The sequence below is a fragment of the Mastigoproctus giganteus genome, chromosome 2 (assembly GCF_048544385.1).
Source record: "Mastigoproctus giganteus isolate SK-2022 chromosome 2, ASM4854438v1, whole genome shotgun sequence".
Lineage (NCBI taxonomy): Eukaryota > Metazoa > Arthropoda > Arachnida > Uropygi > Thelyphonidae > Mastigoproctus > Mastigoproctus giganteus.
Window position 1 is genome coordinate 234686591 of NC_143576.1, and position 15980 is coordinate 234702570.

The 15980-nt window shown below is 40.1% G+C and overlaps 1 protein-coding gene across 1 annotated transcript; it reads right to left on the reverse strand.

Annotated features, from left to right (window-relative positions):
* Positions 1-2951: 2951 nt before the first annotated feature.
* On the reverse strand, positions 2952-15335 carry LOC150090257 (monocarboxylate transporter 12-like). Its single transcript, XM_090390232.1, has 5 exons — positions 15132-15335; positions 12778-13024; positions 10786-10929; positions 3923-4852; positions 2952-3112 (listed from the first exon to the last, which is right to left on the reverse strand). Exons 1-5 carry the CDS (start codon positions 15333-15335, stop codon positions 2952-2954), a joined length of 1686 nt encoding a protein of 561 aa, XP_090246358.1.
* Positions 15336-15980: the final 645 nt, after the last annotated feature.

The window sequence follows — 15980 nt, forward strand, 5'->3', positions numbered from 1 at the left end:
CATCAGACCAGGCGACAGATTTGCATGTGTCGGTAGTGCAGTGTTGGTGCTGATCATGTCCTAGCCCATGCAAGGCACAGTTTCTTCTGTCTCACAGGGAACATGGATACCCGTGACGGCCATTGACTGCCATAGCCTAAATGAGCTAATATCCGGCGCATGATCCTTGTGGGTATTGGTCTTGCTGTTCTTTTGTTGTACTGGCTGGTTAGCTAGGCCAACTGTGCTGGGTCGCTACTGTGTTTCAACACGAGAGGAGACACACGACACTCACCACAGACGTCAACCACATGTGGCTGTCTCACGTGTGACCTTTGTTCTTGTTGGACTGCTGTTGAACCAGTCACGGTAGACCCGTGACACCATAGAACGGGAGCACTTAACCATATTAGCTGTTGTCTAGATACTGACTGGAGTCTGCCGGTCTTTCCCCCACAATTATTCCACGGTCGAAGTCAGAAAGATCTCGACCCCAATCCATTCTTCCTCGCAGATACTCAAAAACTGATCGCCACGTGTGCGAACTACAATCTATCTTTCTCAACTTTGAGCTTTCACCAGCGTCACGGATCAGTCTATTCCTACAAAAAAAGGGGGGGGGGGTGTTTCTAATGCCAAGCCAACTCAGTGTAAGTATCGTGGGTCTGCCTGAGCAGCTGCAGTACGTTAGAAATTGTATGGGTTTGGATGCGAATTTACGGACTTGGGTCGATAATTTGATGCCATGTCAGTAGTTTGGATGTGGATATTTCCTAGAGCGTGCTTTATACTGAAGTATATCGTCAAGTCAACCCAAGTTTGGAAGTTTCCCCTACTATGTATTTTCAATTAAAAGCCCTATTCACAACTACCTATATCCCTACGAATACAGCCATATTGCTTATTTGTTTGGATTGATCTTTTTGATCTTTTCACGTCCAATTTTGATCTTTTCACGTCCCTACTCTAATCAGGAGCGGTTCCAGGTATGGCTTAAAAGACTTCAAAGGGTCCAGCTGTGCTTATGATCAAAAAAAATTTTTTTTAAATCTTTAAAAAAACCAAAATCTTCATAAAATATTCGAAGGACAATATTACAGTTCATTTTCTTAAATGTAAATTCCAACTCTGTTAATTATAATAGTAAATAAATATAAATTTATTTAGGAACCTTTGTTTTTTCTAAGATGTGGGGTTCCTTGTGGGGCTCAAGGCAAAATCATCCATTTTTCCTGAAATAAAATATTTCTTTCATTGGTCTTTCGTATCTCCCGTCTGCACAGGAAACAGATTGCAAAAACAAAATAATAAAAATAGAACTTAAAAGGTAAAACATCAATAATCAACACGAGAAATATCATGATAAATAAACTGGAAAACAAAGGCTCCAAAAGGATAAAGAAGTAAATACATACGAGGTAAACAGAGATATATACTTCTTGGCAAAATTAACAAAACAAAGTGATTTTCAGAAATATTTTATTGTGAACAGTGACGCCGAAGACCAAGATTTGATATAATAGACATCCTGGCAAGCAAATTCCGAGCATCCAACAGAAATCGACCAACTACATTACAGAGTCACACATTATGCAAATTATTCATGGCTATAAGAGCACGAGTTACGACCACATTACTTCATTCCCAATTTTTGGCTTGCTCAGTGGGACAGCCACATCTCCAGTACTCAGGATGGCAGGTCATCGTCGTTTAGATGATTCTTTGAGATGGCCGGCAGTTGGACGACTTGAAGCGGGACAGTCGCAGGCGAAGGCGGCACGGTGGCTTAATGTGTCACGTAGTGACCTTTCGGCACGATGGAAGCAGTTTCAGGAGGCAGAAACCCTTACAAGAAGAGCTGGTCAGGTCGCCCGCGGGCTAGGTAAATCAGAGCAGAGCCCCATCTGGCTCTAACAGCAAGATGCAACCCTACGATGTCCTCTCATCAACTGTCTCTTTGGGTTGCTGCCGACAGGTGAAAACATTTCCAATCGGACCGTGTTAAAAAGGCTCAATTCAAGTAGACTCTACGCAAGGAATCCAGTGGTATTCCATTAACCATAATCCACTAGAGATCGCGTCGAAACTGGTGCCATGAGCAGTTCTGTTCTCTGATCAGTCTTCTTTTTACCTACTGATTCTATACGTTATTTCATCTCGGGACAACAAGGAATGCAGTACCATCTCTCCAACATCAGAGAAAGGGATGCTTACGGTGGAAGATATGTTCTCGTGTGTGGCTGAATAATGATCACCAGCCTCACCATGTTTTTGATAGAGATACCGAGAACAGATCCTCGTACTCTTAAGTGCGACTTTTTAGGGAACCGTTGGCTCAGATTTTCTTTTCATGCATGACAACGTCACTGCACATAGAGCTCAATGGCGGAGGAATATGTCGAAACTGAAGATATCCAACGACTGCCATGGTCAGCATGATCAGCAGACTTAAACCCGATCGAACATGATTGGGGCGCACTTCGGCGTCGCATTGCACGACGACAGCCAACTCCTCGATTACTTGATGATCTAAGGTCTCTACTGGTGGAAGGATGGGATTTGTTGCTGCTGAATCTTTTAGACATCGATATATTGAGCATGGTTCACCCCTCTCAGACCAGTTTAGTCGTTCGAGGAATTATAAGTGTGACCTTTTTTAGTAATTCTTATAGAATCCCTATAAATGTCCCTTATACCTGTCTTAAGTTTCTCGCTGTCTTCACATTCCATCCTTGTTCTATGGTACACCACCCTACCAAATTCTGTCCCGCTTCATCGCAAGCTGCATGAATTACATCACCTTTTCTACACGTTGTTTATTTTGCGAGCATTGTAGTTATAGATAAATAAAAAGACAAGAAGCGATTATATAAAGAATAGCTGGGACGCTTTTCTTTTCTCCCTGACAGACGCACACCACACTGCTTAATTGTACAGTTTCTGTCCTGCCCATAATATACATTTTTTTTCCTTCAAGGCAAGCTTTTGCTCTGACCAAGCTGTTGAGACTCTGAAGGCGATTTGCACTTCTTCAATATCGGTTCCATACTCCACAAAAGAACACACGGTGCTGACATGGCCGCCAGTAGGTAGAAAACGTAATCATAAGAGCCAATAAAATCTCTGAAGTACCCTAGAAACAGAAAGTTAAAAAGCTCAATTTGGTATGATTTACATGCAATAAAGGTATACATTATACTGCTAAAAATAACCAGCCACCTGCATGTTTCAAAGAATCGTTTACTGATCCAATGTTCAATGATATTGTCTGCCACCTCTTTGGACTTAATTACACCATTGATCCATTCTTCCTTCAACACAGCGGACATGTACTAACTGTACAAGTCAAAATGTTGGAGTACTAACCAATATTGGTAAAAGACGATGCCATGCACTTTCCTACGTCTTGGTCTTGTATCTGGTTGAGTTTATTCGATGTGGGGTTGCAGGATCTACGTGCCACTCTTCTGAACGCCCTCCACTCTCTTTCCATCAATTTTCGTGGCCTACCAGAACTTTTTCTGGCTGTAATTGTACCAGGATATTTTTATTTTGTAACTTCCTGTTTGAATTCGCTAAGCTCAACGCCAAGACCAAGCACTGTTTAGTTGATCTAACGTCTATCTTGAAGTTGGCAGATCAGGGACAGGTTTTGTACCGATTTCTAGCACGTGAATGGCGGGTATGGTTCATTTTTATCAAATCCAGTGATGGCCGGGTATTTTTGGCAATGTAGTGTATTTTTCGAAATTTGCATTTTTAATTATAATAGGCATTTAATTTCCTTCTCTTCAAACTGGGTCAATATTAATTAAATAATAAAGTTTCATAAACTATTAATATAATAATAGTAATAATCGATTAGTTAATAAAAGAAATAAATTGAATATTATTAATATAAAAGGAAATCTTAGAACGATATTACTCAGGTAGATGTACTTACCGATAGTAGGAGGAATACCAAAGATGGTCAATCCAGCAATAAAGTACATCGAACTCATAGCGATCTCTTGTTGATCTGCCATATAATGAGCTATAAGTACAGAATACATAACCCGCATTATCCCTTCGACCATTCCAAAACAAACAGACGACAAAATCAGATCTTTAAATCCTCTTGAAAACGCAAATCCCAACATGGTACCTCCTTGCACAGTGAATGCAATCAATAAAAAGTTCTTGATGGTTATAAAACCTCGATCTGTCACCCATCCAAAGCAAAGGCGTCCCAGAAGGTCACTGATTGCAAAAACAGGGATGATGTATTTAATTTGGTCTTCTGGCGTCTTTTTGTCAATTGCCACATCAACTATGATAGTAGACACCATAAGGAACACGAAGGCAAACTCTGCTTGAGTAAGTGCTATGCAAAGAAACATTGGTTTTCTGAAAATTTCAAAAGTAACAATCAGTGGATGTTTACTGTCTTCCTTTTTGTTTCTGTCTTTCATTTGTTCAGGTGTGCAGTACTCTTGCTCTATATATTCATCTGGTAGACTAGGAGAAATAGTCCCATATGTGGTCGAACAATGGATTGCAAGTGGGTCATTGGGATGGTCAGTACTTTTCGGATCAGTTTTCTCACTGCTGTGACCATCTTTGTAAGATCTATTTTTGGTTTCTCTTCCTTTAATCCATGATGGAGTTCTGAGTAATAGTCCTGATGGAACTATGTGCATTACAATGCCTCCCAGAAGGAGAAATGCCCCTTCCATGCCATACCAATCAATTAAAACTTCGGTGATTATTGGAAAAATAACACCTCCAAAGCAGCTCCCTGAAAATGCAATTCCGGCTGCTGTGGCTCGATATTTTATGAAGTACTGGTTTAAAGTTACCATGGGAAGAATGCCACTCAGCGCAAAACCCAATCCTACGAAAATAAAATTAAGAAAAAAAATTAAAAAACACAGTATCATGAATCACATAATAGGTATAATCCATGAAAAGATTACCATAACAATTATATTACTTCAATAATATTTAACAACAAAAACAAAGAGATGATGGATATATATCCATTAGGAGATGATGGACAAAAGGAGATGACGGATATATGTGTTAGGAGATGATGAATATATCCATTAGAAAATGATGGATATACATCCATTAGGAGATGATGCACAAAAGAAGATGATGGATATATCCTACTGGATATTGAACAATTCGACTTTACACCAGCCGGTATTCAAATAAACAAATTCCAATCCTGCAACTAAAACACTTTATTTACAATAAAATAAAATACGAGCGTATGAAATGAAATGAAATAAAATAAAATAAAATATATATTAGTCTAAAACTGATGTGATTTAATTTACAATAAAATACGAAATATAGTGATAAAAGCGATAAAAACAATTAATAAAATACCGCAACAACTGTAGCTTTCGGGGATAGCGATCCCCTTTCTCAACAGCATATTTCTGCTGTGTGGCACATCCTTAAATAGCAGATCCACGGCACTCGTCACATGGTTCCTCGGGAGTAAGGCCGGAATTTCCCATTTATGGACCAGAACCGGAAATGGCTCGGGAGTGCGCTAGCTGAAACCGTTCATCTCGCCCAAGAACCACAGTTTCCAAGAGGGGATGTAAACGTACACCCTTGTCTCTATTAATGGAATTGCTAGCTGCCCCAATACGTAAACTCTCAAACCATTTACGGTCCCAGAACCCCTGTGCATGATCGGTGATGACAGCATCCTCCGGGGAGATTTGATGTTGCTTCTCCCAAAAATGATCGGTGATGACAGCATCCTCCGGGGAGATTTGATGTTGCTTCTCCCAAAAATGTTCTGCCACGGAAGACTTCCCATAGTTTGCGGACTTTATTGCACTCATATGCTCCCCCAGACGGTCTTTCAGTTGTCGCCCCGTCTCACCTACATAACACACCCCACAATCCGGGCATTTAATCTCGTATACCACTACCCCACTGTTGGCTTCTTTCGTTATGGGGTCTTTGACACAAGATATCACTGTGTACAACCTCCGTCCCCTGAGTTGCACACAGCGTATCTGGCACCCCCGAATTACTGGTGCAATGTGGTCTGAAAGGCCCGGATAGTAGGGAATGTATGCAGTGCTCACAGGGGCGAACGGCTCAGTACGGGTGGACTCCGCTCCTCTAATAATTCTGTCCAACACCCTCTGGGGGTAGCCGCATTTCTTGAGGTCTGCCGTGACACGAATAATTTCGTTATCTCTGTCCTCGGAGGTGCTACAGTGGGACCACACCCTATCTACTAAAGCCGTGACAACACTACCCTTGTGCTGGCTGGCTTGTGCCGAGATATAATGAGTATATTGACCTCGGCACATGGGCTTTCTAAACACCTTGGTCTTGAGCCTACAACCATCCCTAATAACCAACACGTCAAGGAATAGTAGGGTTCCCTCTGCTTCCACCTCCGAAGTAAATTTAATAAAAGGGGAGAAGCTATTAAGAACATCAAGTATCTGATCCTCCCTCCCTTTTGTATAATGGTGAATGTGTCATCAACAAATCTTTTCCATTTATGCATGGGAAATTCCAAACTCTCAAAAATTCGAACTTCCAACTCTTCCATAGTTAACCTCTACGTTAACCACTACGGCACTAATGGGGGAACCCATGGCTGTGCCATGGATCTGCTTATACATGACATCTTGGAAAACCGTGGTGGTACTGGATAAACAGATCTCCACACCCTCACAAAAATCATTAACACTAAGAGGAGACCTAGTACGTAACAAAACATGCTTTTCTAATGCCATTCTGATACAGTGGACTCCGAATTTAATAGGGATACAAGTGAACAATGATGTAACATCAAAATAAATCATAATCTCGTCTTCTCGTATAGTCTGTCCTTTTATAAAATCCACAAACTCTTTGCTATTCTTGATAACCAAGTTGGAAAGTCCTACTATGGGTGCGATCAACTTGGCTAGGTACCTTGATAGAGCATACGTGGGACTATTTACAAATGATACAATTGGCCTGAGTGGTAGACCCACTTTATGTATCTTGGGGAGCCCGTAGAATCTGGGTAAGCGGCATCCAGCAGCATGTAATAACCAATATACCTCCTTGGATATCCATCCTGACTTGTGCCAACTCTGTATAAGGTTATTCACTTGTCGTTCCACACTAACCAACGGATTTCTACGGACAACTTTGTACGTAGTGGTATCTTGCAATAATTCCAAAACTTTATTAAAATATTGCTCCTTGTCTAAAATAACTGTGGCTCTACCCTTGTCCGCGGGTAAGACTATGATTTCATCGTCTTGTTTAAGTTCCCTCAAAACCCTTTTAAGACTAGTACTAAGGTTGGAGGGGGCCGACTTGGCCTGGCTCAGGATAGCCGCAGTTCTAATACGTACCTCATCAGCCTGGATCGCTGGTAACTTATAAAGGGCTCTCTCGATGCCCATGGCTATTTCCGTGATGGGAGGTTTGTTGGGCATCAGAGCAAACTTGGTACCCAAGCTTAAAACCCCCTCCTGTTTCTTAGTTAGCCGCTTTCTACTGAGATTACAAATAAAATTAGTATTAACATGGTCATGTGTAATCACTGCACAGGGGTTCTGGGACCGTAAATGGCTTGAGAGTGTACGTATTGGGGCAGCTAGCAATTCCATTAATAGAGACAAGGGTGTACGTTTACATCCCCTCTAAGATCATATTGCTCCGTGTATGCTGTCTGTAAATTGCGCGCGTTCTGTGGTCTATTTTTTGTTTCTTGGAAGAAAAACTCAGTTTCCGGGAGAAAAAACATGCTGCCCTCAACTCAACTACGTTGTGAAAAAGGCCCATAAAAACTCCTCACGTCATCGACGAGACTCGAACTCAAGTCTTTTCCACCCAGTGTTGGGAGGACAGCAATTCTACCAACTATACTGCACACGAGGGCACACTGGGACCCAAAGACAAACATACAACAGAATAGCAGAAGAATTAGAGGATAGAATATGTTAACAGTATTAAGAGATAGAAAGAAGAAATCTCGCACCAAACTAATCATTCTCTATTGGATCATCAGTGGACCAGAACTGGAGCTCGATGGCTGAAGGTACGTAAGGAACTGTTTTGGACGAATAAACATATTGCTGGTGAAGTTTTTAAGCAGAAAACTGTTCTTGGAGCTAAGTAGGTCAGCTTCAAAGTCAGGAGCAAACGAATGGATAGTCATCAAGGGTTGCCGTAGGTCCAAGACAGATGGTAATGAAAGAGTACATGCTCCCAGTCTTCGATAAAACCGAACAGGCAAAAGGAATAAAAAAAAAAAAAAAAAAAAAAAAACGAAAGCCAGCTAATATAGCATTAAGAGACGCTTACCCAGAGAGAAAAAAACTTTGATGAAAAACCAGATAGGTTTGAGTTTATTTATAACATTCGAGAAAAACCAGGAATACTTTTGTCGAAACGTGGCTGAATTATTCAGCTTCTGGCGTTGATTATATTATTTTTTACCCGTTAGTTTGGGTTTTTCGTCCAACAAACGAGCAAACCTACCAAAAATCACAACATGGCTGAGTTAGTCGATCTCAGGAGAGGGCAGCATGTTTTTTTTTTTTTCTCCCGGAACATGTATCTGGCAAACAGAAAATCTATCACAAAACACATGCAATTAACAGACTTTATACAAGGAGCAATATGGCCTTAGTTGCTGATGCTGTTAAAACCCTACTACAACACACACACCGAACCGAACCGAACCAAACCGAGCACAGCATTTGTTAGTCCGATGTACAAAATGGTTCATTTCGGAGGAGAATATGAATTCCTTTTGGAACATTATCTTCTATGCAACTCATTTTTGAAATGACAAGAGCATTCAGTAACAGATATCCAAGCAAATCTGTACCAATTAAAGTTGAAGAAAAACTTCGATAACTGCATTGACGAACGAATTCTTTATAGAGTTGCATCAAACACACGAAAAGAATTGAATCCATTCTACGAGAGCGATGTGGAGGTCCTCAGAACATTCTATTAACAACTTTCATTAAATTCAATAATTTTTTAAAATAAAATTTTATTCTACATTGCTTGCCAAATTAACAGAACAAAATGTTTTTGATGAATATTTTATTGCAAACAGCGTTGCCAAGGCGAACATTTGATATAATAAGCATCCTGCCATGCAAATTCTGAGTGCCCAATAAAATTCGAGCTACCACCATACAGATCCGCACATTATGAAAATTAATCGTGTTTATAAAAACACGGGTTGCGACCACATCACTTCATTGCCGTTCTCTGGATTGCTCAGTGGGATAGCTCAGATTGCTCCAGTACTCAGGATGGTAAGTCATCTACGTTTAGATGATTCTTTGAGATGGCACGTTGGCTTAATTTGTCACGCAGTGTCGTCTCGGTGTAACAGAAACAGTTTTTCACTTCGCGACTCAGTTAGTCCGTCTGAAGTGTAGATAGCAAGGTTTTTACCCTAGAAACCGGGGATTTTGCATCCAGCAAAATAGGCAAATCAACTAGAAATTTGCCTGTACAAATACGGGTTTATGTAATCAATTACGGATAACCCTAAGATAATAATTTGATTTTTATAGAAAGAGTTTCAGGAGACAGGGACCATTACAAGAAGAGCAAACCAAGATTGCCGAAGGCTATGTCAACAGGCCGCTATCTGGCTCTAAGAGCAAGACAGAATCCTACGATGTCCTCTCATCAACTGTCTCTTGACGTTGCTGCGGCCACAGGTTAAGACATTTCCAACCAGACTGTGTTAAGACTGGTCAATTCAAGTGGACTCTAAACAAGAAAGCCAGTGGTTTGGATCCCGTTAACCCGAAACCACCGCACAGCTCATCGAAACTGGTGCCACAAACATGTGACTTTTAGCACTGGTAATTGGAGTACTGTTCTGATCTCTGATGAGTCCCGTTTTAGCCTACAAACAGATTCTAGAAGTTATTTCATCTAGAGATAACAAAAAATGCGGTGCTATCCTTCCAACATCAGAGAAAAGACACATGGACAGATTGTGGTGCCGATATTCTCGTGTGGGACGAAATAGTGATCAACGGCCGCACCTCCTCTGCATATTTTTGATAGGGATAGTGTAACTGCGCATTGCTACCGAGAATAGATCCTCAAACCCTATGTGTGACTCCTTAGGGGTGCGGTTGGCCCAGATATTTTCTTTTCCTACAACGCCACTGCACATAGGGCTCAAGTGGTGGAGGAACATTATAAAACTGAAGCTGTCCAACAACTGCCGTGGCCAGCACGATCACAGACTTAATTCAGATTGAAGATGTGTGGGACGCCCTTGGGCGTCGCATTGCACGCCGACTGCCAACTCTCTCTTGGTGAGCTAAGGTCTGCGCTAGTGGAAGAATGGGATTTGTTGCCGCAGACTCTTATTGACGTTCTTATATCGAGCTTGGTTCATCGCCTGTTCAGGTGGTGAAGCACGGAGAAGATCATACGCGGTACTCATGTCACGTGACCATATTTTTGAGCTTCTTGTATCGACTTCTGTAATGTAACCTGTTTGGCAATTCTTATAACCCCTATTAATGTCCCTTATGCCTGTCCAAAGTTTCTCGCCTTTTCATCATTATTCTATGGTACACCACCACACCAAGTTTTGTCTCGCTTCACCGCAAGTTACATCACGTTTTCTAAATGTTCTGTTAATTTTTTCGAGCAGTGTATTGCAAACTAGTTTTCATTTTAAGTGGATAATCTAATCATGATCTTGTACATGAGATCAAGCCAACAAGCATAATGTAGATGCTTTGAATAAATACTTATACTGTAACAAAATCAGTTAGCGAGAATATTGCTTACCATAAATGCATCCCCACATCAAAGTGATGGCGAGTATATTGGTGGATGCGTAACAAAAAGCTATCCCAGCTGCAGCAATCAAACCACCTACTACAACTACTTTTTGTACACCAAACCGCTTACCCAGCATGCCAACAACTGGACCTAAATGAATAGAAAAAAAAACATAAAAAAAAACTGACATGAAAACAGCACTTTTAAGAGTACATTCATGATTATCAGAGTCCTGGTCGGTTATGGTGATGGGCTCCTTGTGCGAGCTTCTTTTTCTGTCCTTAAGCAACATTCTCAAAAGAATATTAACTTGACTCGTGGTTATGTATGTGGCTATGCATATGGGCCTTTACAATTTGGTCCCATCCCTTTCTCTCATCCTCGCATCATTTCGTTGGTTTCTTTTACAGATGACGTCCACTTTACTACGCATGCCTTCGTTAATCTTCATATTCAACACCTAGGCAGAGGAAATCCTCATGGATTCGTTCAATCACAGAAATAGACAATGTATCTGAGTCTACGTGGATATATTTCCGCGCAGATTTGTGTATAATGTTTACATGGAATTTTTGGAAAACGATTTGGCTACATTGTCAAAGGCGTAACTTCACAGGTGAGTCTATTTTAAAAAAAACAAGTCCAAACATGTGCAAACCAGAACACGACAGTTTATTTTACAGGAAACGCACCTGCGGAATATTAACTACGACATCATATCAATTGATGGTTGTGTGGTTACTTGGAGATTGAGAATTCAACTTCTGTACTTTTTATGAATTTACAAAGTTTGGCATACAAAGCTTGAGCTGGTTGAAGTTTTTGATAGAAAAGGAACCGATCCAACAAGTCCAACCAAAAGCACGAGAAACAATCTTGGAGACTGGAGCAAAGAGCTGGTTTAGGGGATCTTCCAGCACACAGGGGCCCAAAACGTTGGGCGCTGAAATTCTTCCAAAGTGAAATCACTCTTTTTTTTTACGCATTTTCAATTAAATTCAATTTAAATTAAACTTTAGCCATTTAAATTAAAGTTATTCTCTCTTCACATTTCAACTTTACCGCTCACCAATTTCTGTTATCCTGGCCCTTATATATTTCCAGCATAGGACTGCGTGACCTCCACTCTTATCACATTTGAATCCCGTCGATATTTTTACAAATGAAGGTATTTAAAAGCTCCGGTCTCTTCATTTCAAATCAGCGTTGAAGAAATGTCTTCGAGAGATCAATGCCCTGGCTATTACACAGTCCAGAATGCTCCTGATAATACTCAGCTTCTTCAACGGTCAAAGTGATGTACACTTCTTATCGCTGCTTAAGGAGACCATTGCAAACACAGGAAGTTGAAGCCGATGGGGGAGCATTACATCAACCATTAGGAACAGCAACATGGCCGAGACTCGGCAAGAAAACATACCCGAAATTTGTTCATATGAGCATTTTCTTTGTTTTGGTGGATGGAACTTACTCCCAGTTTTTGCCAGAACTTTCCGAATTGTCCTATATTTGTGAACGTTATAAAGTCAATAGGGCAATTATTAGATGGTGATTAACAACAGGAATTAAGAGATATAAAGGCCATCTATTACAAAAAAAATGTAAGGACAAAATATGTGGACATGTGTTGGGTCTTATGTACCACGGCACCTAAACGTTAATTCAACTCCGCCACATCTATGGGTGTCATAGTTCCACTCAAGTGTGGAACTATGACACCCATAGGTCTAACTAAGGATGACGTAAGATTTAGAATCGGGTATTTATATTTAACGCCGAGGTAATTGAGACCATCAGGCTTTAATATATTATATTGGTTACGTGATAAAAGCTAAAAGTTTCAGTCCAGTTTATTAGTTTTACTATAAATAAAGATTATTTGTAGATATGCAAGTGTCCCGATATTAATGGTTGGGCAGTGTGTATTCTTTAGAACTATAAACAAAATAACGTTAACTTTTCATTTATTGTGAAAAAAATAGAACGTAAAAAACATACCTAGGACATTTCGAACTGATGTTGCTATCATAAAAGGACGAGCCGCTGCTTTTCTGTCTATTCCGTACGCATTGATCAATGACACATAGAACAATCCTGATGAACGAACTAGTCCTCCAAAAATGAAATTATTAACAAAACACGAAAAAGCTATAACCCAACTCCATCCTCGATCTGGTCCTTCTGTAGAATCCAACCATATATTTTTGGTGTCATCATTCCCTTCCATTTCAAAACTTGAACCACACTACAGAGAAACAGAAATCTCAAACAATTTGCATATCACAATCGAAAAAATTTGTGCCTTGATTGAATTTGAATGCCTTAGGATGGTTTCTAACTGCGAACTACTCGTGTGATTTTCAAAGCTGTTAACAAAGAAAACTTGCTGTGGATACACTTATTTAAAAATATTATCAAATTAGTTTATTGCCCTTTGAGTTTGCCTAGAGATAACCTATTTCAATTCTAATGGCTGGTAGTGTAAATAGGGACAGAAATTCATATCTGTGCTCTTTGACCGTGTGAGTTTTTTTCCACAAAAATTGTTTACGCTCATCCTTTTTTTACACTCAGATAAGTATTCCAACGGTTGGAGATTAACTGGTATTATTGTAATCCCCCCTCTGAAATTCCATGATTGGTTGGGTATTTAGATTTAGCGCCGAGGTAATCGAGGTCATTAATCTTTAACATATATCTGTAAATTGAGTTTATTTACGGCCAGTTTTCTCCTTCCAGGGATGAAAAATACGGTGTTTCCTGAGAACAAAAACTATTTAACCCTTTCCTGAGACCGACTAACTTGGTCAATATTTTACGTGACGAAAGTGAAGCAAAATCTTCATGATTACTTAGTTTTGAGGGAAACTATATTTTGAACGGAATTATTAATTTTGAAATAAATGCTGAAATTTGAGTTTTCGCCTTAATAAAGGTTACATCTTGTCCTCGTAAATGTGAGTTCATTGAGTTGAATCTAGTAAATAAATCTGCATGATAAGCAATATCAGTTTTCCTTTTCTTGAGGTCATTACTACGGTCGTTGTTCCTATCTTCAAAACACTCGACAACGGTATCAAAGAGTTGATAAAATCTGTTGAGACAGTTGCCTTTTGACAGCCACCGAAACTCGGAGTGAAGTAGAAATCGTTCAAAATCTTCACTGTTTTGATCACAAAGATTTCGAAATATACGATTCAAAGAATGTGCTTTAATTTTGTTTTTAGCAGTAATAACAGTTTGTAGAGAATTGTGCAGTTGATCACCAAGTTTTTTCGCAACTAAATGCTGACGGTGAATGACACAATGAACAGTAATAATATTTGGCACAGCATTTTTTAAAAAAAGTCATAAAACCCTTGTAACGGCCAGTCATTGGTAGTGCTCCATCCTCCCCCCCCCCTGTTTCCCCCATTCATGCCTAACGCCCCCATGGATAATTCAAACACCCCCCAGGGGGCGATATCGCCCACTTTGAGAAGCACTGGTCTAAGGGAACAGGCACTTTATGCAAGGAGACTTATAAAAACTCTGTCATTGAGCAACCCTGAAGGCCATATTGGCAGGGTCTGGTGCAGTGTGCGTTCCATTGAATTCTCAACATAGTAGAACCAGAAGAATGTGTAAACCTGAACATTGTGGTAGGACTGATGAGCAATGGTGTCATGTGCACTTCACAGGTGAATACAGGTACACCTACAGTCAGATTCTCATGTTGTCCTTGGCGCAAAAGTGGAACCCGAAACAACACTTTGTATAAGAATACAGGCGCTTTGATTGAAGTGTATTGTTGGTATAGGTATAGGGTTGGTATAGGGTGACATCAATTTTTGTGCTCCTACAGATGACATTATCTGAAACAGTACCCTGATTGTAAGCAAGTATCGAGATGGAATCCTCTACCCACAGTCCTTTCCCTTGTCGAGTCCTAGACAGACTTCTTTTTGATGGGCGACAACGCTCAACTCCATAGAATACAGCTGGTCAAAAAATTGTTGGAAGATGAGGGCATCATTCTTATGGATTGGCTTGCCTATTTTACTGACCTCAATCGCATCGAGCACGTCTAGGATGCCCTAGGAAATCTTAGCTAGGAAAACTTAATCAGCTGGAAACAGAACTAACACAAGAACGTACTCCAGCTGCATGAGAGGTGGACACAAAAAACAGTCTTGATGAATGGCTTCATGAGTTTCATGCCTCTTTTACCCTACAATTGCTGCAAAATAGTATAAATCGAGACTTGTCAAACAACATGACCACTATTCCATAGTTCTCCTGTCTTGGCGTTGGCGGCCTGCTCCAGTCGAAGCTTATTTTTTACAGAAAGAAGTAGCTCTTTCTTTACCGACATTGAATTCAACACTGAACCTTCTCTTCTGACGCAGAATTCGCTTTAGATTCCTGTCTCGTCCTTGGAGTATCGAATTTCCGCTTTTTAGATGGTCTTTGGACACACTAGTGATTTCTTCCGGTTTCTCAATTGTGGCTGCTGCTAAACGTGCTCGAACAGTAACACCTTTCTGAAAATCGGAAGGATTATCTATCCTTCCCATGACTGGATCAACTAAGAAGCCCCAGGAAAGCGTACAGTATTCATCTGTTACCAAGGAACTTGTGATAATACCACGTGACAACTTAAATGCATACCGTACGTTTAATTATCTGTTGACGTCAATTCCAAAAGGTTTCTAATTTTTTTCAAACGGATAAATGACAGAGGTGGGTAGTACACTTTCCAAATTTAATTATTGAACACCCAAAATACATCCTTAAATAATTCTAATCACCAAAAAATACAAAACATCAACAATCGCATTTTATTCAAAAAACCATTCGGATTATTCTTTAAACATGTCAAGCGATGTAGAAGAGCTCATTAAAGTGATTTCGTCATAGAAGGAGTAATTTCTCAACTCGACCTCATGAATATAACCATAAATTCTGTAATGTGGGGCAATCCATTTCATTTTAGTATTTCTTCCGAAGAGAATATCCATAGTTTACATCATTTTCTTCCGAGTCATTTAGGCCTAATATAATAGCGTTACTTAACACTCACTACGTCACTATCACGAGATAAGAAAAGCATTTGCAACACCTAGCAGTAAAATCCTCGCGAGTAGTTTCCTCAATATCGGATGATGCGTTGGTTACGTATGATTTCTTTCCTTCCAGACTTTGCTCTTTATACTCTCGTC

Coding starts and splice junctions, on each gene's coding strand:
- LOC150090257 (XM_090390232.1), bottom strand. CDS start 15,335: ATGGGAAGGATAGATAATCCTTCCGATTTTCAGAAAGGTGTTACTGTT. Junction 10,930..12,777: donor ATCAGTTCGAAATGTCCTAG/GTATGTTTTTTA, acceptor CTATTCATTTAG/GTCCAGTTGTTGGCATGCTG. Junction 4,853..10,785: donor GATGTGGGGATGCATTTATG/GTAAGCAATATT, acceptor TTATTTTCGTAG/GATTGGGTTTTGCGCTGAGT.